General features: G+C 53.5%; 1 protein-coding gene across 5 annotated transcripts; it reads left to right on the forward strand.

Moving 5' to 3' along the window:
* Positions 1-867: 867 nt before the first annotated feature.
* LOC122371270 lies at positions 868-22687 on the forward strand. 5 transcript variants are annotated; one of them, XM_043347447.1, is made up of 6 exons: positions 873-3025; positions 4704-4805; positions 11589-11660; positions 16155-16187; positions 20962-21137; positions 21618-22687. In XM_043347447.1, exons 1-6 carry the CDS (start codon positions 3010-3012, stop codon positions 21621-21623), a joined length of 405 nt encoding a protein of 134 aa, XP_043203382.1. In that variant the 5' UTR covers positions 873-3009; the 3' UTR covers positions 21624-22687. The 5 variants fall into 5 exon arrangements, 4 of the variants coding, with proteins under 4 accessions (XP_043203383.1, XP_043203382.1, XP_043203381.1 ...); XR_006254706.1 differs by having other exon boundaries at positions 2073-3025; positions 21597-22687; XM_043347448.1 differs by lacking the exon at positions 4704-4805 and having other exon boundaries at positions 868-3025.
* The last annotated feature ends 3537 nt before the right edge of the window (positions 22688-26224 follow it).

Raw genomic sequence — 26224 nt, forward strand, 5'->3', positions numbered from 1 at the left:
AGCAATTGTAAGGGCTTCACACTGAAGTATCTGAGGGTTCCACACCGGTGTCTCTAAGGGCCACATACCGGCATCTCAGAGGGCCCCATACCGGCGTCTCCGAGGGTCCACATCTGGCGGGCACCCATCATCGACTGAAGGTCCCGACTCCGAGAGCCCCATCTGCGTCTGGGAGTAACATGCCGTCTTAAGAACCACAGCGGCTCCTCTGTCGAAAGATGGGCGTCTGCATGCCAAAGGGGAGCGGTTCTGAGACAGTAGGGCACCTACGTGCAATAGAAGGGCGCCTATGAAGCCCTTAGGTGTGCCTTAATGCGAAAGAGGGGTGCCTCTGAGGCCTACATATATGGGCGTCCACATGCAATAGAGGTCTGCACTGCAATGGATCGATGCCATGAGGGTGCATTCATAAGAAACAGGGGCGCCGGCATGGCAAAGAGAGGCGCCTTCAAGTGTCCATAAAAGAGAGACGCCTATGATAAGCGCACATTGTATGCGACAACGGGGCGACTGTGGGACATATAGGGATGTCTCTGATGACTATACATAGGGCGCTTATATGCCAAAGAGGGCGCCTATAAAGCTAATGGGGGCACCTGGGAAACGAGGAAGACATTTGTGTAAGGGTTTTCAGGGGTCATGCACCGTTCGCGGCATATAGATTCTAAAAAAAAAAATCGGAGGGAGAATAAGTTTTAAAAATGGTGCGGACTTCCCGCACTGTTCGCTGAAGCGGTTACGCCCCTGGGTACATCTGCTCGATCTCAGAAGCTAGATTTGGAGGTCATACTTGAAAGCAGCCGGCAGGACGAGGCAAAAGTTGGAGGCCCCTGAAAATAGGAGGCCCCCTGGAAAAGGAGGCCCCTTGACAGGGTGGCCCACCCACTTTTCATGACGTTCCTACGCCCGTGTTCCCATCAAAAGGTTCGGACTAAATTTATTTTTAAAAAATCAAATCAACATGACAAATAGTTGTTGGATTAACTATGCACGATGTACGTCAGACACGTACCCAGGATTTCGCCCACGAGGGGATCACCTGCTCTTGAAGGGGCCCGCGAGTCACCCGGGGGCCCGGGGTCAGCCCAGGCAGGGACGTATCCAGGACCTTTCGATGGGAGGGGGGCACGGTGGGTCCGGTCCCACTGGCAGACAGGCCTCTTTAAAACGGTCTGCCCTGAGAAAATGTTAAAAATTGGCACGTAAAAATACCATTTATGCCCAAGGAGTGTGCCTAATGTGCATGGTATTTTACGAGCAAACGAAGCAAGCGAGCTCCTCAGTCACCGGTGTGAAAGGCCGTCAGATGCGCTGGTGTTGAGTCCTCACAGCCGCCGTTGCGGGCCGCGGGGCCTTAGGGCTTAGAGACACTGGTGGGGCCATCATTGGCATGTGCGTGGCCCTGCACAGTGGCCTGAAAGTGGAAAGTGGCCTTTCATAGTTCATAGACTAAGACTGGCAAGGACACTCAGAGGCTGGTAAGAGGCCATCACTGGTACTGGCCCAGTCACTGGTACGTGGCCCTCAGAGACGCTGGTTTGGGGACTCTCAGAGCCGCCGATGTAGGCCCTTAACCCACGTTCGTGTAGGGGAGGGGTCGAACGGCCCCCTCGGTTTTTCGCGAATAACTCGCGTAAAAAGCGGCCGATCGCGACGAAACTTTCAGTACCCTCGGGTTATTCAATTTTACACCTACCCTAAAAATTTCATGACCCTGACCTAAATGACCTTTGACCTGTGACCTACTTTTCGAGCCCATGTTTGGCCGGAATCGCGGTTCGGCGTATGTCGGCTCGCATTAGCCGCGCGTTTCCAGTCTTTTCGTGGTTTCAGGCGTTCAAACATGTGATATGATGTTGCCCCCATGCATTAGGGTGGGTGTCAAGGTCACCTGAAGGTCTGGTCAGGTCATTGACCTTTGATGACCTCGGTTCACTTTTTCGAGTTTTACATGTTTCTAGGCTAGTTTTTGGAGCTGAATTCGAATTTAGCAACCATATGAACATTAACGAAGTAGTTTTGGTGCCTTCGTAACATGTTACGAAGCTGTCAGAGGCGGTTGACACCTACTGCGAAGACCCGGCAGGACCCCTACTGGTTGACCTGACCTGACCTGACCCGGCCCAGTTAAAATGCATGAGGACATCATCTGTGATCAAAATTAACATGATATTCGTGATCAACACCCCGAAAGCCCCCATATCAGCCACACTGCCACACTACGACGTTCTAACAGGTCCCGATTTTCCCGACTTCTGGGTCTTTGACCTGACCTGGAAGGTCAACCAATGAACTAGGACCTTAATATTGGGTGTCATCGGTTTCCTCTCGTCACGGGCAACACGCTCGTTTTTTTTTCTGCGAAACTCTAGCTCAATCATAGGCGAAACGGCAAGGGGGGGGCAACGGGCCCCCGCCCCCTTACCTATACGTTCGCGGCTGGAAAAACACCAATACGGGCGAGGGTTAATGTTACTACAATACGGCGAGGGTTACGGGCGATGCGCTGATGTGGGTCCCTTGGAGATGGCGTGAGGGGCCTCGCAGGTGCCGATGTGGTGGCTTTTAGAAACACTGGTGTGGGCCGTGGGGCTATCACAGACGGGTGTGGAGCCATTGCAGCTGATCCCTCATTGGCCGTTACTAGGGCCCTCAGAAGCCGGCAAGGTCTCTCAGAAACCGGCGCATTGGTCCTTTATGGAGATAAGTGTGGCTACATAGGAGCCCATCTGACTCATTGAGTGGTCTCCAGGCCTTGACACAATTCTATTCGACCGACCTCCTCGTACAGGAGATTCTTCTCCGTCTGACAGCCCTCGACCGAGAGGGAACATCAATCACTTTTTGCTGGATCCCTAGTCATGTTGGTGTTGCTGGCAATGAGCGGGCGGACGGATGTAAAAGTTTCAATGATACAAGCGGCAATATTTAGTGTATGCACCTCTCACACCTTGACTGCCAATAACACTTGTTTTCAGGTTGGCGTCAGTCTCCACTATCCAATCACAGATGGATACCAAACGAGGTGAGTTACAGTCACTGTCGAAGTATTCCTTGGTTTGCAGAATATTGGAATCCATAATCTAGGGGAAAGTGGTAGAATCTTTGGATGAAAACAGTGTGATAGGCAATATCCAGCATGAGTTAAATAAAGGCTGTTTATGTTTAACCTAGACTTTTTTGAAGCTGCGACAGATACCTACAAACACTTTTGGCAAAGAAAGCAGTTTGATGTAGGTAGCATACCTTGACCTCAATAATGCGTTTGATAAAGTACCACACATAAGGATAGTATTGCAATTGAAGCTGCAAGGCATGAAGGGGAATATACTAGACCCGGTTGACAGGACGCCAGCAGCGTATAGTGCTAAATGGGTGAAGGGCAAGGTGGGAAAAATGTTCTGATTGGGGTTCCTCAGAGCTGTATTAGGTCTCATGTTCAAAATTTATGTAAATACAATCGACGAAGGCATAGCTTAGTAGAGTGCTCAAATTTGCAGATGCTATTAACCTGCGCCGTGCTGGTGGTCTGAGTTTTTAATGTCATGCTGGGGGCTCAGCGGTCAAGGTGGGCGCATGACCGCCACTGAGGGACCCTCAGAGGTCATTGTAGGACCCTCAAAGACCGGTATGGGAGCTGTGCGAATAGCTGGCGTGTGTTTCTTGAGCCTCGTGATAATCGAATAAGGGCCAGGGCCCCATACCCCCATGGGGGCTCATCGGTTAGTTTGGGGGGGGGGGCAATAAATGCTATGATGCCCATGATTTGCCTTGGGGGGGGGGGGCAGTGGCGCGGGAGCCGGGGGGGGGGGCTAGGGGGTGCTGAGCCCCTCCAACTTTTCGGCTGGGAAGGGGGGCTCGTAAGGTATTTGAGCCCCTCCAACTGGAGGGATCGAAATCGGAAATATACCAACATAATTTCATAGATTCATACATAGGCGCGGGAACCGGGGGCAGTGGGGCAGCTAGCCCCCACAACTCTGGGGCCGTGGGGGCGGTGCCCCACAACTTTTCATAAGGTCAGGAACCGTTGGGGCAGCTTGTCCTCCCCAAATTAGGGGTTGTGGGTCACAAAGGAAGAAAGCATTTAAGTGAAAAATCCAATCACATTAAACGCATGACATTATCTTATAGTTAACTCCGTAACGTTGTCAGCATCGTGTGCTTCATTCAACTCAGTGTTGGCTGCCTAATTATTGGCCGGCCGCCTCTCTCTCTCTCTCTCTCTCTCTCTCTCTCTCTCTCTCTCTCTCTCTCTCTCTCTCTCTCTCTCTCTCTCTCTCTCTCTCTCTCTCTCTCTCTCCCCTCCCTCCCCTCCCCTCCCCTCCCTCCCCTATGTCCTATTCACCGATCCTCACTGCTCGCTCGGGCCGCGTAGAGTGAGGCTCTGCCGACTCGCTCTGACCGCCCGCCGGTGACGTCACGGCCCCTCCGGCAAGGTCAGGTCAGGCCACCGCTCGCTAGTGCCGGCCGGACTTGTCGGTCCGAAGCCATACTAGCTCCGGAACGCTACGGCAAAGACTGGTTAACCGGAATAGAGCCATATCGACCCAAACTCTTATTCCGACGGCGTTCCGTTTACACCGGCCCAAATCTGGCGTGCCGGAGTCGCTAGGGCAAAACGGACTTGAGCCAAACCAATTGCTGGCTGGGAAACTTCCTTTAGTATTTTATGTTAGCTAATAGCTATCAATATTTGACAGGGCGCATAGCTGGATCATATGGGAAGAGGATGCTGCTTGCTGCTCTCCACTCCCGTGGCAGACATAAAGGCGCGCAGCGTCACTCACGTAAAAATGGACGAGGTAAGACGTGACTATGGTGCCTACATTTGTGTTGTTACCAGTTACTCAGTCCACCCAAATCTACTTGTATCTATGCTAATCAACACATCATAATTCAATCGTTTTTCTGGTTTTTCTTTAGACATTGTTCTTTTTTTGGCTCACTACCTGATCCTACATTTTAAAATCACTCGCCGAATCACTGGTGATGGTTAAAAAATCAAGACAGCATTCATCCTCCTACCGCCATGCTTCCTTATGCGTTGCCATATCTTTTCTTTCCAGAAGTCCTCCCTTCATCTCCTGGGTCAGCCGGCCGCGTGGATGAAACCCCTCCTCACACCACTGAGTATCATGTATACCACAAATATCCTGGACTTGACTTGACTATGACGACTCATGAGCTGCGACCGGCTACCCATGCGATGGACGGAGCTCCGCCGCCCGTCCTGACCCCGGACGCTAGAAGGTGGGATGCTCATCATCTGCGTGAGACTTCTGAGACTGCGACCGGAGCCCCGCAGCCCGTCCCGACCTCTGACGCTGGAAGGTGGGATGCTCTTCATCTGCGTGAGACTTCTGAGACTGCGACCGGAGGCCCGCCGCCCGTCCCGACCCCGGACGCTAGAAGGTTGGATGCTCATCATCTGCGTGAGACTTCTGAGACTGCGGCCAGAGCCCCGCCGCCCGTCCCGACCTCTGACGCTAGAACGTGGGATGCTCATCTGCGTGAGACTTCTGAGACTGTGGCCAGAGCCCCACCGCCCGTCCCGACCTCTGACGCTGGAAGGTGGGATGCTCTTCATCTGCGTGAGACTTCTGAGACTGCGACCGGAGCCCCGCCGCCCGTCCCGACCCCGGACGCTAGAAGATGGGATGCTCTTCATCTGCGTGAGACTTCTGAGACTGCGACCGGAGCCCCGCCGCCCGTCCCGACCCCGGACGCTAGAAGATGGGATGCTCTTCATCTGCGTGAGACTTCTGAGACTGCGACCGGAGCCCCGCCGCCCGTCCCGACCCCGGACGCTGGAAGGTGGGATGCTCTTCATCTGCGTGAGACTTCTGAGACTGCGACCGGAGGCCCGCCGCCCGTCCCGACCCCGGACGCTGGAAGATGGGATGCTCTTCATCTGCGTGAGACTTCTGAGACTGCGACCGGAGGCCCGCCGCCCGTCCCGACCCCGGACGCTAGAAAGTTGGATGCTCATCATCTGCGTGAGACTTCTGAGACTGCGACCGGAGGCCCGCCGCCCGTCCCGACCCCGGACGCTGGAAGGTGGGATGCTCTTCATCTGCGTGAGACTTCTGAGACTGCGACCGGAGCCCCGCCGCCCGTCCCGACCCCGGACGCTGGAAGGTGGGATGCTCTTCATCTGCGTGAGACTTCTGAGACTGCGACCGGAGGCCCGCCGCCCGTCCCGACCCCGGACGCTGGAAGGTTGGATGCTCATCATCTGCGTGAGACTTCTGAGACTGCGGCCAGAGCCCCGCCGCCCGTCCCGACCTCTGACGCTAGAACGTGGGATGCTCATCTGCGTGAGGCTTCTGAGACTGCGGCCAGAGCCCCGCCGCCCGTCCCGACCTCTGACGCTGGAAGATGGGATGCTCTTCATCTGCGTGAGACTTCTGAGACTGCGACCGGAGCCCCGCCGCCCGTCCCGACCCCGGACGCTGGAAGGTGGGATGCTCTTCATCTGCGTGAGACTTCTGAGACTGCGACCGGAGGCCCGCCGCCCGTCCCGACCCCGGACGCTAGAAGGTGGGATGCTCTTCATCTGCGTGAGACTTCTGAGACTGCGACCGGAGCCCCGCCGCCCGTCCCGACCCCGGACGCTGGAAGGTGGGATGCTCTTCATCTGCGTGAGACTTCTGAGACTGCGGCCAGAGCCCCGCCGCCCGTCCCGACCTCTGACGCTGGAAGGTGGGATGCTCTTCATCTGCGTGAGACTTCTGAGACTGCGGCCGGAGCCCTGCCGCCCGTCCCGACCCCGGACGCTGGAAGGTGGGATGCTCTTCATCTGCGTGAGACTTCTGAGACTGCGACCGGAGCCCCACTGCCCGTCCCGACCTCTGACGCTGGAAGGTGGGATGCTCTTCATCTGCGTAAGACTTCTGAGACTGCGACCGGAGCCCCGCAGCCCGTCCCGACCTCTGACGCTGGAAGGTGGGATGCTCTTCATCTGCGTGAGACTTCTGAGACTGCGACCGGAGCCCCGCCGCCCGTCCCGACCCCGGACGCTAGAAGATGGGATGCTCATCATCTGCGTGAGACTTCTGAGACTGCGACCGGAGGCCCGCCGCCCGTCCCGACCCCGGACGCTAGAAGATGGGATGCTCATCATCTGCGTGAGACTTCTGAGACTGCGACCGGAGGCCCGCCGCCCGTCCCGACCCCGGACGCTGGAAGGTGGGATGCTCTTCATCTGCGTGAGACTTCTGAGACTGCGACCGGAGGCCCGCCGCCCGTCCCGACCCCGGACGCTAGAAGATGGGATGCTCATCATCTGCGTGAGACTTCTGAGACTGCGACCGGAGGCCCGCCGCCCGTCCCGACCTCTGACGCTGGAAGGTGGGATGCTCTTCATCTGCGTGAGACTTCTGAGACTGCGACCGGAGCCCCGCCGCCCGTCCCGACCCCGGACGCTGGAAGGTGGGATGCTCTTCATCTGCGTGAGACTTCTGAGACTGCGACCGGAGGCCCGCCGCCCGTCCCGACCCCGGACGCTAGAAGGTGGGATGCTCTTCATCTGCGTGAGACTTCTGAGACTGCGACCGGAGCCCCGCCGCCCGTCCCGACCCCGGACGCTGGAAGGTGGGATGCTCATCATCTGCGTGAGACTTCTGAGACTGCGGCCAGAGCCCCGCCGCCCGTCCCGACCTCTGACGCTGGAAGGTGGGATGCTCTTCATCTGCGTGAGACTTCTGAGACTGCGACCGGAGCCCCGCCGCCCGTCCCGACCCCGGACGCTGGAAGGTGGGATGCTCTTCATCTGCGTGAGACTTCTGAGACTGCGACCGGAGGCCCGCCGCCCGTCCCGACCCCGGACGCTAGAAGGTGGGATGCTCTTCATCTGCGTGAGACTTCTGAGACTGCGACCGGAGCCCCGCCGCCCGTCCCGACCCCGGACGCTGGAAGGTGGGATGCTCATCATCTGCGTGAGACTTCTGAGACTGCGGCCAGAGCCCCGCCGCCCGTCCCGACCTCTGACGCTGGAAGGTGGGATGCTCTTCATCTGCGTGAGACTTCTGAGACTGCGACCGGAGCCCCGCCGCCCGTCCCGACCCCGGACGCTGGAAGGTGGGATGCTCTTCATCTGCGTGAGACTTCTGAGACTGCGACCGGAGGCCCGCCGCCCGTCCCGACCCCGGACGCTAGAAGGTGGGATGCTCTTCATCTGCGTGAGACTTCTGAGACTGCGACCGGAGCCCCGCCGCCCGTCCCGACCCCGGACGCTGGAAGGTGGGATGCTCTTCATCTGCGTGAGACTTCTGAGACTGCGGCCAGAGCCCCGCCGCCCGTCCCGACCCCGGACGCTAGAAGGTGGGATGCTCTTCATCTGCGTGAGACTTCTGAGACTGCGACCGGAGGCCCGCCGCCCGTCCCGACCCCGGACGCTAGAAGGTGGGATGCTCTTCATCTGCGTGAGACTTCTGAGACTGCGACCGGAGGCCCGCCGCCCGTCCCGACCCCGGACGCTAGAAGATGGGATGCTCATCATCTGCGTGAGACTTCTGAGACTGCGACCGGAGCCCCGCCGCCCGTCCCGACCCCGGACGCTGGAAGGTGGGATGCTCATCATCTGCGTGAGACTTCTGAGACTGCGGCCAGAGCCCCGCCGCCCGTCCCGACCTCTGACGCTGGAAGGTGGGATGCTCTTCATCTGCGTGAGACTTCTGAGACTGCGACCGGAGCCCCGCCGCCCGTCCCGACCCCGGACGCTGGAAGGTGGGATGTTCTTCATCTGCGTGAGACTTCTGAGACTGCGACCGGAGGCCCGCCGCCCGTCCCGACCCCGGACGCTAGAAGGTGGGATGCTCTTCATCTGCGTGAGACTTCTGAGACTGCGACCGGAGCCCCGCCGCCCGTCCCGACCCCGGACGCTGGAAGGTGGGATGCTCTTTATCTGCGTGAGACTTCTGAGACTGCGACCGGAGGCCCGCCGCCCGTCCCGACCGCGGACGCTAGAAGGTGGGGTGCTCATCATCTGCGTGAGACTTCTGAGACTGCGGCCAGAGCCCCGCCGCCCGTCCCGACCTCTGAAGCGGGAAGGCGGGCTGATGCCCGTCATCTGCGTGCGACTTCCGAGACTGCGGCTGGAGGCCTGCCGCCCGTCCCGACCCCGGACGCTAGAAGATGGGATGCTCTTCATCTGTGTACAACTACTGGGGCGACGGTTGGAGCCCCGTCTCGTGTTTCCCCACCTACCTCTGAGACGGGAGTTTGTGGGTCAGTAAAAACCTCTTATTCAACAGCACTGCCAACTGAACTGATCGACATGACGCCGTTCTCTGCAAGCGAGTACGACCTTATGTCACCCACCTGCTCTACTTCGAGGGCTTCAGTCCAGGATGCAGGGGACCATGGCACATGGACTTTTCCTGAGCACTTGATGTGCAATCAAACAGAGATCACGGCTCCCGAGAACCACCATTTGGAGGAGAACGAATACGGAGAACAGGGAGCTGAGTCTGATGTCAGCGACGGTGTTGAGGTGGCTCCGCCCCAGCACAGTTCTCAGTCGCGTACATCTCAGTCGGCGAGGAACGGCGCATCGTGCGGCGAAGTGCGGAAAAAAAATGTTTGCATATATTGCAAGCAAAAGAGAAATCTGATATGGCGCCATATCAAGACGGTCCACCGTGACGAGAAGGAAGTCAAGGATATACAGGAGTGTGATTCTGAGCAGGAACGAAAAATGAAAATCACCGTGATGATCAACAAAGGCAACATGGAGCACAACAAACTCGTCCTACAAAGGGGTGAAGGTGACATGATCTTGGGAAGGAAGTCGGACCAGGCGTCCGTGGACGACTACGTGCCATGTCCTTACTGCTATCTTTTTGTGGTTAAAACCAACATGATGCAGCACATAAAACATCACTGTGTGGCTCGCAAAACAGAATGCCCAGACATTCCCACGGTGCTGGCAGAGAGCCGGACGCTCCTGAGTGACGGCCAAGAAGAAAATACTGGGTATCACAAGGACATATTGTCTCGTATGCACGACGATGCAGTTACGAAGACCATAAAGAACGATGAACTCCTGAAGAAGTGGGGTGCCAACTTGCACGCGAAACTTGGAAGGTCGGGTTTTGCGCAGATAAGCCAGCGCCTAAGGATGATGGGCGAAGTTGTCCAAGCAGCCGGAAAGAGCATGCAAGAGCTGATCAATGGCGAAGGATTTGATACGGTTGTAAGTGCCACCAAATCCGTCTGTGGGTTTGAGCAGGACAAGCTAAACGCCCACACGGGGCTGCCCACATACAAAACTCCTTCAAAGGCCATGCGGATTGGAGGCGAACTACGACAGCTGGCTGCTCTCAAGAAGGGCATTGCGCTGATCAAGAAAGAAGAAAGCGAAGTGAAAGATGCTGAGGCGTTCTTGTATCACGTGGACCAATTCTGGAATGTGAAGATCAGCAGCGTAGCGCTGAAGAACCGCGAGTCGAACAAGTATGACAAGAAAGACATGCTGCCCTTTACCAGCGATTTGAAGCTTTTCACCGAAAAAATGAAGGAACGAGTGAAAGAAATGACAGAAAAGGGAATACATGGCATGACAGACTATGCAAGGCTGAGCAAAGCGGTTCTCGCCCGTTTGCTAGTATTCAACAAACGCCGTCCTAAGGAGCTTAGCAGCATCCTGCTGCAATCATGGATCAACCGAGAGATGTACAAACAAGAGACGGTAGAAGAAGTGAACAAGTCAATGGGTGAAACAGAAAAGAAGTTGTTCAACGAGCTCGACGTCGTCATGTCCCGCGGCAAGTGCGGGAACAAGGTCCCCACCCTGATACCGAGCGACTGCGCGGCTCCGCTGCAGCTACTGGTAGACAACCGGGAGACGTACATTGACAAGGATAACAAGTATCTGTTCGCAAACCCTCTGGCGAGGACTACAGGACACTACAACGCAGGCGTGGTGCTTAAAGAGCAGTTGTCGGACATGGCACTAAACAGGGCAGATCTCTTCCATGCAACAAAACTACGGAAATATTGTGCTACAACGTCCCAGATTCTAGAGATGGGTGAATTCGATATGGAGGTGCTCACCCGGCACATGGGACATGACAAAGACGTGCATCGTGGGTACTACAGACTGTCAGACGCTACTCACGAACTGACGCGTGCCTCCATCCTGATGATGAAGCTGGACGAAGGATGCCTCTCAAAATATAGCGGACGGAGCCTGGAGGAGATGCTCACTGAAGGTAACTAATCGTTTGTACATGTGCTAATCGTAACATCACCATTCGTCTGTCATTTTAGCAGACATTTCATGCAGTTAAAGCATTAATTTGCAATGTAGTGTTAAAGAGGCAATGCAATAACACCATGAAGAGAATCGTACAGAGCGAAGGCAATGTAAGACCGTTAAAGTTCACTGGTACTACTAGGTTATATGCAGACCCATGGTGCTGTACTTCAGATTAAGGACGAGCGCGGATAGCCAAAGCAGTCCGGGTACCACCGTAGCACATATGTTCCGTTCAGCGTTTTTTTTTCAGAAATGCTTGCCCATTATGGCAGGCACTTATTTTGCATCACACATATTCTTAAATCTGACAGAGACGGTTTTTCAGAGGACTTCGACGAGCCAGGCTCTGAAAATGAGGGCGGTCCGGCTGATGATCGCCAAGAGGACGATGAAGGAGGTGAGGCGCATTCACTACATCTATAGTGTGTTCCATGTCAAGCTTGCGGCTGAAGTGCTCTGTTGAAGGCAGTGCGTGATTTCTGTGCATACATCTTACATTCTAAGACTCAAATTATTGAATGGAGTAGCGCGCTCAGCGAATTGCCTGGAACTGCCAAGGGGACTCCGACCGCAAGCTTGATATGGAACAGACTATAGTCCGGCCTGAAGTTTTATAGTGGGAGGGCAATTGCATAGGTGAGTTCATATGCATTTATTGAAGCACTGCGATCGATGCAGGATAATAAGCGTATCGCTCAATAACTGCATTGTCCATGCGAGAATGCCTTTACTCACGTCCGTCTGAGGAGGGAGGGAATCCGACCCATGGGTGATTTTTTTTTTTGCAATAGCAGCTCGATGGCGGCGTGAAGCGCCGCCCGCCACCCAACCTCGTCTACCCTCGGCCTCGTTTGCAATTTTGCTAAATCTGTTACATATGAAATGTCATATGCAAAAAAAGTATTTAAGCAACACTCACTGCGTCTCCTTTGGTGAAATCTTGAGCTTAACGTATTGAGACAAAATATTTTGATAAAGCTCGATAGGGCTTGTTCTAAGTTATCGAATGCTATCTTAATTGTTCTAGCTTTTATGTTTTTTTTTTCGAGACACGTAGCGTTTCGTGCTGAAAAGCGCCATTTTTATTTTTAATGCTGGCTTTTATCATGCAAACCCTCTAAATATTGATGTAGTTAGGGAGCGAGGACTCATGAGCCCCTTTCCCATGAAAATTTGCTGTTTTTAGTTCCATGGGAGCGAAACGTAAGTGGGGTCGTATCAAGCCCCCCCCCCCCCTCCTCAGTCGTTCTTGTTCGGGGTGGCAAAAAAAAAGCAGTAGACAGGTGCAGGTTTAGGGGACGTCGTGCTAACGAAACGACAAACTCAAAATCTTTAACAAGACATGAAGCGAAAAGATCTTTTTGGCCGGAGGAATCCAGAGCGTCGTAAGCCTCGTCGTAACTGCGACGTGTCGCAAGTTGTGTAGTAAGTCGTTTTTGGAGGGATCAATCGATGAGTAGCGTTACTTAAAGGGACTATCCCACCTTCTAAAATGTTATTAAAACCAGTTAAATTGTGCCCGACTTTATAGATTGGATGACCAGGAACACGGTTCTGGCATTTATTTTTCATTAAACATCTTAGACTTCCCATATTCCAAACACAAACTTTCAAATATGTGACGTCACAGCCCAAAATTACCTCCTTCCCCAGGCCACATTACTGTCATAAAGCAGATTCTTTTTACTTTGTAGGCACCACAACAAAGTTCAGACCAAGTTTTAAGCGATTTTTCAACGAACAAACCCATTTAAATCAGAACGACTAAACGAGGTGACGTCACACTAACGGTCGCTCCATGTTGAAGATAGGGCCTTGTACAAGGCCCATTTTCAAATGAAGGGAACGAATTTCTTCAACACCAGGAGGCCGCGGGGGTTGCAACCTAGATAGATATAGGTTTCTGAACCTCGCCGCAAACTTGGCTATCTCAACTCAAACCCCATGTTAAAGGTGGGATAGTCCCTTTAAGTAGTAAAGCCTGTCGCAAGTTGCCTGATTTGCGACACAACTTACGAATTTGAAATAGCAGTCGTAAGTTGTGTCGTAAGCTAACCTTGCTTTGAGGAAGAGGTCACAGGTCACAGGTCATTCGGGCCATGGTCACGAAATTTACATGGTTAGTGTAAAATTGTTTGAACTTGAGTTAAAATTTGGTTACAATCCGTTGACGCTAACGCGAGTTATAGAGCTTGAACCGACGGGTCATCTGTGAGGCCTCAATCCGTGCCAGCGAGTGTTAAAAATGGTGCATAATATGTTATATTCAAATTCATTGGGGTATTCAGGGATACAAAGCAGCCTTATATCATTCCAGCAACTACTGGCGAGTCCAGAAAGGCGATCTTGGACGTTGCGAGGGGCATCCCCCAAAAGATTCTCCCAATTCCAAAAACGACGTGTCTCAGATGGCCCCCATGACTCCAATTTAGCTCTGTGATGACCCCAGTTGACCTCTGTGATCTGCCGTGTCTCAGATGACCTCCGTGACCTCCCATTGAGCTCTCTCATTACTCCGAGCTGACCTCTGTGACCTGACGTGTCTCAGATGACTTCCGAGTTTTGTGATGACCCCAAGTTGACCTCTGTGACCTGACGAGTCCTATATGACCTCCAATTGAGCTCTCTCATGACTCCGAGCTGACCTCTGTGACCTGACGTGTCCCAATTGAGCTCTGTGATGAGCCCAAGCTGACCTCTGTGACCAGACGTGTCCCAGATGATCTCAAATTGAGCTCTGTGATGACCCCAAGTTGACCTCTCTGACCTGACGTGTCCCAGATGACCTCTATGACCTCTAAGTGACCTCTGATAACCCCAAGCTGACTTCTGTGACCTGACGTGTCCCAGCTGATCTCAAATTGAGGTCTCTGATGACCCCAAGTTGACCTCTGTGACCTGAAGTGTCCCCAGATGGCCTACAATTGAGCCCTGTGGTGACCTCAAGTTGACCTCTGTGACCTGACGTGTCTCATATGACCCCCATGACCTCCAATAGAGCTCTGTGATAACCCCCAAGTTGACCTCTGTGACCTGACGTATCTCAGATGACCCATATGACCTCCAATTGAGCTCTGTGATGACCCCAAGTTGACCTCTGTGACTTGACGTGTCCCAGATGACCTCCGTGACCTCCAATTGAGCTCTTTGATGACCCCAAGCTGACTCTTGTGACCTGACGTGTCCCAGTTGACCTCCAATTGAGCTCTGTGATGACCCAAAGTTAACCTCTGTGACCTGACGTGTCCCCAAGTTGACTTCTGTGACCTGACGTGTCCCAGATGACCTCTGTAACCTCCAATTGTGACCTCCAACTTCAACTCTCTTACCTCTCTGTGACTTCAAACTCTCTGAACTCATTTCTTCTAAAGCATAGCTTCTAGATGCTCTTTAGCCACGAATCTCCTGTGATCGACCCCAAATTTTATGGCAAATTATGTGAGCGTTAGCGATCACAAGTCACCCAGTTGAGACAAAGCTTCAGAATCAGAGAACATGCTTGACCTGGCTGTCTCATAAGCTCTCAAACCAGAAAGGCGAATGTTCCGTTATGCGTGATAGAGTTTTCGACCTTACTGACGTTTACTACGGGATCAGCTGATCGTGTAGCCTTTTAACCCGCGCACCGACGGGGGTCTGCGCCAACTTAGTACCGACGGGGGGGGGGGGGCGGATGACCGCCCCCCCCCTGAGATCTCGAGAACGAAGCAAGATAGCGACAAGCGGTAAACGGCATCGGATACGCACGGTCAAGATCTACAATTTTTACTAAGGTCATTTTCAGGTCAGGTCAAAGATGACGTCACAGGGGTCGAAAAAGTCAAAATGGCGGCGCTAAATATGGAGATAGTTTTTCTCGAATAACTTTCGAATTAGTCGAGATAGGAACAAACTAAGGGCCTCATCGTGATCCTCTCGTCAATCCGCATCGAATGATATATATGTTGACCTCGAAAGGTCAAGGTCAAAGGTTGACCTCAGGTCACGTGACCTCGAGGTCATCATGTATATCATTCGATGCGTCTTGACGAGCTGAACACAATGAGACCATCCACGCGTCTGTATCTTGTTCCTGTACGGAGTTATTGGCCAAAAACCTTTGGTGACCTTTGATGACGTCACATGACCTCACAGCTGCCCAACAGCAAAACAGACCTCAAGGTAGTGAAGGTTGATCGTATATGAAGTCATGTATGGTATATGGGGCCATTCCGACCCGTTTTAGTGGTAAAAACAGGGAGTTGATTTTTCCCCCATTGACTTATAATGGGGAGGTCGCGAAATTGACCTGACCTTAGGTCACCGATATCAAAATTCCGAGATATACAAATTGTAGCTACTAATGACCTAATAACATCCTGCGACTTTCAAAGGCCTCCGACATCTACTGTAGCTCTGGCACGGTGACAAAGTTGCAAAAAAGTGACTTGAGGTTGGGTCATTCAAAGTGACCTGGTGACCTGACCTTGAAAGGTAGGAGGTTCAAACTTGCACACCATGTGTAAAATTGATAAGGGAATAGTCATACCAAATTTCGCGGCGCTACGCGCCACGGTTTTCCCGCTATTCGCGAAAAACCTCAGGGGGGGCGGATATCCGCCCCCCCCCGTCGGTGCGCGGGTTAAATTCTCGAGTAAAGCGGGTATTTAAGCCTCGTCGTAGCTACGTTCTGTCGTATCCTCCGACAAACCCCTCTTTCCTCAACATCCCTCCTTTTTCGCTACGACACAACTTGCGACGGGACATGTGTCGTAACTTGCGACGTGTCGTAGATGGACTTGCGACGCCCCGGCCAAATTTATGTTCTCATGCATAACCATGTAATGTTAACAGAATTACATGGTTAAGTGGTTCTATTCCTAATGTTAACTATATTTTTTAATGTCCACAGGCCATGAACAGCGGAAGAAGGACCGCAAAAAAAGTAAGTGAAAGGTTTGGCGCCTTACATCGCCTGCATCAGCTTTACGTGTTGCATTATTTTCATAAACGTATTGAAATTTCCTGCATTAAATACCCTCTTTGTTAAATTTGTATACCTTTTTATATGCAAAGAAACAATAAATGTTGATGGTTTGCCCCTCCCGATTTTTTAGACTCGATAGTAGAGGCACCTATGTATCTTGCGGCAATGGCTAACAAACAAAGAAAACGGCAGACAAGGAAGCATGAAGCACCAAGTCCAACACATTCTGCCGTCCAAAGTCAAAACCCCACATGTCAATTTTGGGTCATTTTTCGTTTTTTACACCATTGTGACCAGCTTGCAAAGCTCTATTTCATGCCATGAGGATTTTTTTTCAAAAACCAAAAAAAGCTTTTTGGGAGAGGAAAAACAAATTTTGGAATTCACACGTCTTTGAAAAGCACGGAAGTGACACAGTCAAAACCCACTACGTCGGCGAAAACCCACACGTCATGGCTAACCTATGTGCCAGTGACAAAATCCACGTCGGTAAACCCATAGACGTTCTTGCAGATTATGAAATGCTTGCAACGTCAAAACCCAATACGTCGCTACACTACACAAGGACGACGTGAGGGCTTTTGACATGTGGTTATATGCTGTCTGCATTGAGTTTATCCTGTTCGGTCGCGAGGACGTATGGGTTTTTGCCGTCTTTGAAGCATCTTTAAAGCCGTATCAATGGACATCAGTATCAAATGGACGATTTGAGATACGGAGAGTGGCACGACATGCCTATAGCAAGTCTCACGGTGTTGCCGAATTCCGAAATGACAGCAGGGGACGAGTTTTGCTGAAGTGGAAAGGATGACGTCACTCAGTTGCTGGAGAGCTGAGGGCTGTTCACGGGCCCTGTGTGCGGTCGGACCGCACACAGCCTCCAAGCTCCGCCCACTGCGTCCCTACGTCAGCCTTCCGTCACCGCACACAGCGACCGCTGTGGCCGGTCGGGACTGGCCACAGCGGATCGTTCACCGCACGCAGCCGTGACGTCAGAGCCGCCTACCCATCCCCTACCCCCACGCCTGCTGGACGCACCGCACACACCGCACGCAGCAGTGTGCGGTGCCCGTGAACACCCCTCAGGGTCCTTTACAGCTGCCTCTCGAACCTTCTTCTCCGTTAGCGGTGATAGGTGTTCGCCCCTGACGCAGATGACGACCTTTTCCTCATCGGCTTCTTCTACGGGCCCTGTAGTGGACAGCCGCTGGCGTGACAGTGCGTCAGCGACAGTGATCCTGCTGGCAGGGGCGCTCGTCACTTCGTAGACGTACGGTAGCATTCGAGCCTACCACCTAGCAACAGGTGCTCCCGCCCAGTCTGAGAACTTAGGCGAGGAGCGTGTTCATCACGGACTGGCCAGTCCGGAGTGTTAAACGTCGCCCTCAGAGGTAGACGTTCCACCGCTCCATTGCTTGCACGGCACTGAGGGCCTCACGGTCGGACAAAGAGCACCGCTCGTCAGGACAAAGCACTGAGCCGTCAGGACAGCTGTGACATGATGGCACCAGCACCCAGCAGTGCTATCAAATGAATGATTCGGATGCGCGTGGCCGTGACGTCACCACTGTCGGTAGGTCTCGGTTTAAGGGCGTCAGAACCGGGCTGCTCGGTACCATTTTTGATGGTCTGGAACCTTGACTCTTCCCCCATCCACTCGAACAGCACTCCTTCCGTAGAATCACAGCAAGTTGTCGGATGTAAGCGCAGACTGGGATGGAGCGATTCGACCAGCAAGTCAGCGAGAGGAAACTTCTGAGCTCCCTAACAAGTTGTGAAGGAGATTCTGGCAAGCAGAGTCTGTCGAGACCAGGCCGGAGGTGATTTGCAGAAATCGTATCAACTCACCGTGCGAGATGAACGCTGATGTTCCTGCTCTCCGGATGGGGTTCCAGTTGCTCACATGCCGACCGGAGATCGATGTTGCTGTAGACTCTGCCATGAAGTCGAGCCTGGTACTCTTCGATTGTCGAAAGAGGATATATCTCAGCCACAATATGTGAGTTGGGCCACCTGATGTCAACGCTGCCCGTTGAATTTGCGAGAGAAGACCTGCGGGTTCACCCATGAGGACGCTTCAATCTTCTCCACGATGTCTTCCGCTCCTCCTGCACCTCATCTCGAACAGAGAGCAAAAGACGGCGCAGCTTGTAGTCCGTGGGCTTAGGGACGAGGATGGGACATTTGGGACGAGGATGCTGTAATGCTGGTAGCCATTGATGGTCGGGAGAATCGCATCCCCCTCCTCTTGTATGGTGAAGACCTCACCTGATGTTGGGAAATGGTGACACCCAGCTTTGCATCAGACCCAGGCCTGTGATGGCTTCCGCAGCGGCCATGTATCCACCAGGAAGAGGCTGGCATCCACCGACTGGTACCGGGCTGTGGCACGCAGACGTCGCAGAGTATTTACCTGTCACGCTGAAATGCATTCTCCCGAACCTGAGGAGGTTGGATGTGGATGGCTCGTAAGTGCATCCCTAGAGACGGCAGACGTACTCTGCACTAAAGTCTCAAGGTCGAGCAGGTTTCACCAGCATCCACCGTAAGTGTCATCGCTTGCCTACGCCTCTCTGCCTCCAGGATGACAGGGCCGGTCACCTTACTTACTGCAGGTGTTTACCTTGCACTGCAACACATGAAACGCCATGGTGGCCTTCTTCACTCGTGTTAACTTCCTCTTTCCGACTGCAGCATAGTGACTTCCTTCCACAGACGCGTCAGGTCACTCGTCTGGCAGGACACTGAGGGGCCCTGGCTGTTGGCATGGTCAGCGAGCCCCTAGCTCCCGCATGGCCTTCTACAGATGCTGGGTGTTCTGTCAACCGCGGCTGTCGGCTGATATTAGCCACTGCGTTGTGTTCATGACGAGCCATCAGACGACTGGAGGATTGAACGCTCGTAGGCTTCACACAAATCGAGCACCTTCTCCAGGGTGAGGGCACCGTCTTGCAGGAACTTCGCTAGATGATGATGCAGGATCTGTTCCACCACGAGGTATCTGATCGTCTTATCTTCAATCGTCCTGAAGTTGTTGCTCTTGTTCTCCGCGGGTCGGCTCATGGCCGGCCGTAGCCCAACGGCTCTCGGTGACTGAGGTAGCCGCGGCTGAAGGCCGCCACGACACCGCCGTCCCAAAGCTGCGTAGGGTCCGATCATATGTTTCCGAGTAGTTGGAGCCTCGCTCCGGCCAAGCATGGGCACCCGAGCAACACGCGCTCCGGTGTGTCCGGACCCTCGCGGCACACCAGGCAGCGCGCCACTGCACTGGGCAGGCCAGGTCGCTGCACTGTGGACACTCGCGCTCGGGGTGGCGTCCGATCCTGCGCAGATAACTCTACGAGTGGCTCCAGTGTCCCGCCCGCAGCTGGTGGACGTTAACCGCCTCGTCCCGAGACACCAGAAGCACCGGCATCGGCATCCGGTCTCCCATAATGTTTTTTGAAGATGCTGTCTGTCCAGCTGCGATGCCATGCCTTGGTGGCGGAGCGGCCAAGGCTGACAGCCTTCACGAAATTAATTCGTATATGATTGTCCAATTCAATTGTCCAATTCAAACAATCAGCCTTTACGAAGCAGCGGACGTCCATCGGGACGGCGGCTTGCGACATGCTGGAGGCCACTTTAGCCAGCACGTCCACCCTTTCGTTGCCGGGTATTCCGCAGTGTGCCGGGATCCACTGTATGAGGACTCGGAGTCAGGAGCAGTCGCCATACGGCGGCACCGAGTGCCGTCGGTCGTCTGACTCCCAGCACCACTCGCCAGCGTGGCGAGCGCCGCCTGCGAGTCTGAGCAGACGATGACTGGGCTCTCCGCCGGGCCGCCTTCCAGCTGTAGCAGCATCTCCAGAGCCCCGCGGATCGTCACCAGCTTAGCGCGGGTACTGCTGCATATCTTGACTGCGGGGGCTCGGAGCTCGTGTTCCTCGCCCGAGGGGAGGATTATCAACGCTTCACTCCCTCTGGCTGAGACACCTCCCTCCGCCGAGCCGTCGCTCCATACCTACACGGCGTCGTCTGGAAGGGTGGCCAGATGTTCCTCCGTTTCCGAGCGCCGGACGTCGGCTGGTGCTGTGCGGCTGATGTGGCTGCCGATGTCTAATTTATCGTCCTGAAGTAACATATATTGGCTAGTGCTCGCAAAGCGGACACATATTCTGTAGTAGTCTCACCAGGCTGTTGGCCTCTCCGACGGAAGATGAGATGCTCTACCGCAACACTGTTTGGACGCTCTAGGTAGGCCCGTTTACCCGGTTGATGCCCGCTAAGCAGTGCTGAACTAAACAACCATGTCTGCTATTTATCACTAAATCACCCGGAGCAGACGAAAGTATATCATGCGGGTATAACAGATGTAAAGTCGGTATCACACCGGGCGTCAGTGTTTCCGAATAAGTATGTAATTAGAAAGTTAACTCTTTGAAACAAAGGTGATGGCCTGAGGTTAAATATTTTGTGCTGTGAGAAAATCATTTAAAGCAACCAGTAATTGGTTGTGTTTTACCTTTTTGTCTATCAGGAAGTTCGTCAACGGTGTCACAATAGAATAATTTTCACCTTTGACAACGTGTATAACTGTAGGGCGGCCCATTACCTGACTAGAAAGGTTGTGAATGCACCCTTGTCCTTCCATCGATGTATTGTGATTGGAAGAGCGTCACGGCGCTGGTAAAAAACTTGCCTCAGGCTAGTCAAGGCGTATAACAGGGTTAACATTTCTTTATTTTTTCAGAGCGATATGTAAAGTGGTCTGTGCCCGAAGTGCAGAGACTGCGGGCGATACTGAAAGCCCGCGGTGGGCGGGTACCCAGTATGGATGACCTCAGAGACCTGTACAAGAGGGAGCCGTTCAACGGCCATAATCTGAATGACATAAGATGCAAGATGTACAAACTTAAACAGAAGGCAGTAAGTATTGACAATGTATTGATGCACTTCTTTGTACTTGGCGCGTATGTTTGTTGCGATGCGCTATATTCGGTTGCTTATTTTAGGCGTGTAAGGGATGATTCCTCCTTGATACTAACTGAGTCAATCGTCAGTTAGTTCTTCAATGTTCATTGTCATAACTATGTAAGTGTGGATAAGGTGACCTATTTTTGAGTTCATAGAACTGGAGCCAGCAGAGCTCCAACCGCATTTTTTTACTTCAATAAGCCAAATTCCAGCGGTATTAACCCTCGCCGGACCTATTGGTTTTCTACATACGCGCCGGCCGAGGGGGGTACGACCCCCTCGCCGTTTCGCCCCTGGTGGAGCTAGCGCGTCGCTGAAAAAACGCTTTTGAAAACCGTAATAGGCTCAATATTGTATTTCCTTCACATAGCTCCATGACTCCGTCCGATTTCACGGCGTAACTAACATCAGTTCGGTGGTCCCTGCCCTCAGGAGTGAGCTGCTGGAGCGGCCGGGCCGGGCTGTTCTGGGTTGGGTCCGGACGGGACTTGGGGACCGGCGCCGCCCGCGGCGTCAAATACATGTGTCTGCCCGCGCCCCGATGCCGCCCGCGGCGACAATACATGTGTCTGCCCGCGCCCCGATGCCGCCCGCGGCGACAATACATGTGCCTGCCCGCGCCCCGATGCCGCCCGCGACGTCAGCAGTGCTCTCTGTGGCAGCCAGTGAACAGCCGCCACATGGCCTATGTCAGGATCGCTCGAGGCGCTGCAGTAGGTCCTGCTGGCCGTGTCCGGTGTTTGGTTGTCAAGCTCTGAAGCACCGTTTTTGTTGAGTTTGGTTATCAAGCTCAGAAGTCAGAGGCACCGTTTTTGCTGCGTGATACCGATGGCACGGACGCATGTACCATGTTCGGTTGTGTCTCGTGTGCCTGGTGTAAGTCTAGTGATTGTGTTGATCCGATCGAGTCTGTGCTAGGGTCCAGTGGCAGCGCCCGATGCCGTCGGTCCATGTGTGGTCGGCAAAGGGTGGCCAGCGGCCTAGCGTACGTCGGAGTCGTGAGCGTCAAGATGGCGTGTGAAGTGTGTATGGGTTGTTGTGTATCTCGATAACGTGTTTCCTCATAATGGTTTCGATGCTGTAAGTTCTCGTAAGTCCGTTGTCATCAGTTGTTCTCTGGTGTCCGTCCTTCCCTGTTCGGCACTGGCAGCGGTGCCCGGTGATAGGGCTGAATCGGGCCGGGGGCTGGGCTGTGCTGGGTTGGGTCCGGATGGGACTCGCGGCCCGGAGCCGCCCGCGGCGTCAGTAAGTACATACATTGAGTTTTACATTGAGACAGAAGCACCGTTTTTGTTGAGTGACACCGATGGCACGGACTTGAGTACCATGATCCGTTGTGTGTTGTGTGCCTGGTGTAAGATTGTGTTGATCCGATCGAGTCTGTGCTAGGGTCCAGTGGCAGCGCCCGATGCCGTCGGTCCATGTGTGGTCGGCAAAGGGTGGCCAGTCCGGCAGCTGCATTTTTGTGTCCTTATTGAAATACACTGTCAGTCGTCAGAAAATGAACCTTTTTGCACCGTAGCGGCATGCTGCCGTTGGCGTGACGCTGCACATGTCCACACGGAGCCCGTCGGTGGGCGAGCTGCAGGCGGGGCTGGCGCTGACGGGCGGCGCCAGCCCGCGGCTCGACGGCGCGCTGGCCGACCGGCTCGGCTCCTGCCGGACGCCGCTGGTGGCCTCTCAACTGCTCTGCGCCGTTGCATACCCGTTATTGTCCATTATGTTTTACCGTTCGTGTCTGATTCTGGTCTCCATGGTTGATCCTATGTCGTTCGTGCCAGGTTATGGTAACGTTCTTTCCTGATGTACATACCATCGCGCCATATTCTGGAACCGTTCGTGCCTGGTGACGGTACGCTCTCCAGTCCAAAATGGTGCCGTTTGTACCAGGTTCTGGTGCCGGGTCTCATAACTGTTCGTGTTAGATTACGGTAGTTACTAGTTATGCTTGACTGTTCTGTAGTTCGAGCCTGAATTGCCTCACCATTTGTACCAGCTTATGGTGCTGAGCCTGACGCTGATGCCGTTCGTTCCAGCATTGGATCCCGTTCGTGATATACAGTTGCGCCAAATTCTGGTCCTGCTCGTGCCCGATTTTGGCCACATCCGTGCCAACGATTATCTCAGTTGGACTTTATCGTCATATTGCCTTCATTATTGACCGCAGAAATGGTCCATTGAACTTCGGCACCTTACAAACATTTTATTTGTATGTGCTTGGATTGAATTTATGTGATTTGATTGATTTTATTTATCTTGGATTGAAGCACGCTTTACTCCACTTCGAATGGCGTATCGCCTCTCTCGTTACACATGGGCTCGCGTCGTTTTTTTTTCAGCGTGACATTGACCTTGACCTTTGATTTTGAGCACATTTTCGAAATCCTCAGGTTCTCTTCTTTCGTTTGACACCCAATTTTTCCGGTTTGATGCTGCCTGCGGCCTGCCGTCCTCTAGAAGGCTTACTTTGAGATCACTACACATGTGCCGGTTTTTGCCTTTGACCTTGACCTCTGACCTTGAAAATTGACCTGAGGTCAAAATTTTAGGTGCTTTAGAATCGTCTCGTAAGGACCTTTCGTTTGGTATCGCTTCTGTTACCGTAGCTCCCTTATTTACGGAGTTAGACAGGGGGGGGGGGGGCGAAAAACGCCCCCCGGGCTGCGGTGGTTGGGATTACCCCCCGGGCCCGGCCGGGTTAAGGTGTAGACCTCGAGTCAAGGTCAGGTCATGGAGCCCCTCAGGCCTCAAGTCACGAAGTTGATCAAAGGATATCATATTGCATAGCATTCGATTCTGCAGGTCTTCCCGAGTCCAATGGTGTCTTTCCCGACTCTCTACTTAAATTTGATCGGGAGTTATTGACGAAAAACTCTTATGACCCTAGTGACGTCGTAAATGACGTCACGCAAGGTCAACAATGCAATAGTGAAGCATCGGACCTTGCAAGGAGTGCATGAAATCACGATTCCATGCAGGGACGTACCCAACGGGGGGCGTCCGCCCCCCCCCCCCCTTGGGTTTTTTAGGAGGCCCCAGATGGAATCAGGGCCCCGTGGGCCGAAGGTCCACGTTGGTTAAAATCACGTCGGAGGCGAACGAAATTCACGGGAATCCCCCCCCCCCAAAAAAAAAACACGTCAGGACAATCAGGGCCCTCTGACCAGCCTGACAAGTGACAGCTAGGGTCCTTCTTACTTCCTGGGGCCTCCTGTGAATAACCGTTAGTGTCTGTGTCTGACCGCTAGGGCCCCTCTGACTCCTCAGTAGAGAGGAGGCCTCTGAAGGTAGGAGGCCCTCTGTAAAGAGGAGACCCTCTGTAGAAAGGAGGCCCCCTGTAGAGAGGAGGCCCCTTTAGAGAGGAGACCCTCTGTAGAAAGGAGCCCACCCGGGATTCCTCCGCCCCCATCCCTTGGCAAAATTCTAGGTATGCGCCTGATTCCATGTGCTTGGGATAGTTTTAGATCATTCCCGGCGCCAAAATAGCAGTTTTCATATTTACCCATTGACTTAATAATGGTGAGGTCACGTAACCGACCTAACCACGTGTGACCTTTAGGAAAAGATCAGAGATATATACAAGTTGTGAGACCTCTGAAGGTCTCACAGATAAAACTTACATCTTCGTAAGTTTCATCTCCCTGTGAAAGTTCCTCTAGCACTGAGGGCGTTGCGAAGTTGCGACATCTGAGGACCGTGCATAGGTTCACTTATGTTATAGGTCACGTCACTGACCTGACCTGAGCTGAAAATACGGCTGATCTCACAAGATCCGGCTTGAGTCAAAGGTCAGGTATGCCAAGTTTCAGCTCTCCATCGCGGGCGTGTTCCGAGCTATTGCCAAAAAAAAAGTATGGGGGCGGCACCCGCCCCCCCCCCCCTTGGCCGGCGAGTGCTCGACTTCGACTATTAATTGATGGGAACATATGCCACAATAGGCGAATAAACGTAAGATAAGCACCGAATCTGTCCATCGTGCACCTGATAGGTACACCTCAAGAATTATTGCATGTCCGTCCCTCCAGCATCTCAACCTCCGTGCCTCACCGGCGAGCGACGCAGCGATTCAATCCATGAAGGAACATATCCGAATTTTTTCTTCCTAGATAGGCAAAACCTTTCATTAAAAGATGCACAAGTTTATTGCAACATCCTAGATGATGCAATAAATCGAGGCAAAAATGTTGCGATAAACATGTTGCGATAAATTGAAATTTGTTCATCTTGTGTTACGATAAACGCGAGAAACTAGTATGTATGATACAGAACAGAAATAAATTCCGCGCATACCGCGGAGACCAGGACCCAGTCAGACATGCTAAAGATGCAGTAAAAGGGAAAGTCCAAGCTATCGAGTTTACATTTGCAGCAATCGGTACCAATAAATCTAAAGACAGCCTCGACGACCTGACCATTGACTTTCCGATGTGCTTCAGCCAAACCATTTCAGTTTAATACATTTCCCAAGGCGTTCCGTTAATCCAAAATGGCGATTAACTGTCCCATCGCTCACAGAAACGGCTACTTAGCTCATCAATAGCAGCTAGACGCCAGCACAGTGGTCTCAGACAGTCCCCAACAAAACGACAGCCAATAGCACGTGACTCGAACGAAAAGCAGCCTCTATTTCGCCGAGAGAGCAGAGTTTGGCAGCCCGCGGAGAGCGCCCATCGCTGCATCTCGATCCTCTTCCACAGCCCACGTTGACCCGGTGCCGGCCGTCTGGCCTCCGTCTCGACTCGTGGCCTAGCTGCGGAAGAGCGGCAGGCTCGGCAATGCGGCCGTACCGGTCTGCACACGAGCCCCTGGGCCGCCGTATGCCGCCCGGCGGGGCCGTCAGTGTCGCCAACTGTCGGCGCGGCGCACGGCGCGGTTTTACGGCCCGAAGCACAGCGGTGCCGTCCATTCCACTCAGGGCGCAACGACGGCCGTCCGTCGACAAAAGGCAAGCCCTAATTCGATTGAGCTGGCAGAAGAGGCCTTCCAGACTTCCCACTCGACTCTCCTGCAGCGACCGAGTCTGAGCTGTGTGGCGAGAG

The sequence above is a fragment of the Amphibalanus amphitrite genome, unplaced genomic scaffold (assembly GCF_019059575.1).
Source record: "Amphibalanus amphitrite isolate SeventyFive unplaced genomic scaffold, NRLGWU_Aamphi_draft 001225F_arrow, whole genome shotgun sequence".
Lineage (NCBI taxonomy): Eukaryota > Metazoa > Arthropoda > Thecostraca > Balanomorpha > Balanidae > Amphibalanus > Amphibalanus amphitrite.

Excerpts from the sequence above, each read along its gene's own strand:
- LOC122371270 (XM_043347445.1), top strand. The coding sequence starts at position 9,281 with ATGACGCCGTTCTCTGCAAGCGAGTACGACCTTATGTCACCCACCTGC. Across the intron at positions 16,188-20,961 it reads GAAGAAGGACCGCAAAAAAA|AGCGATATGTAAAGTGGTCT; the intron begins GTAAGTGAAAGG and ends TTATTTTTTCAG. Across the intron at positions 21,138-21,596 it reads ACAAACTTAAACAGAAGGCA|TTCGGTGGTCCCTGCCCTCA; the intron begins GTAAGTATTGAC and ends AACTAACATCAG.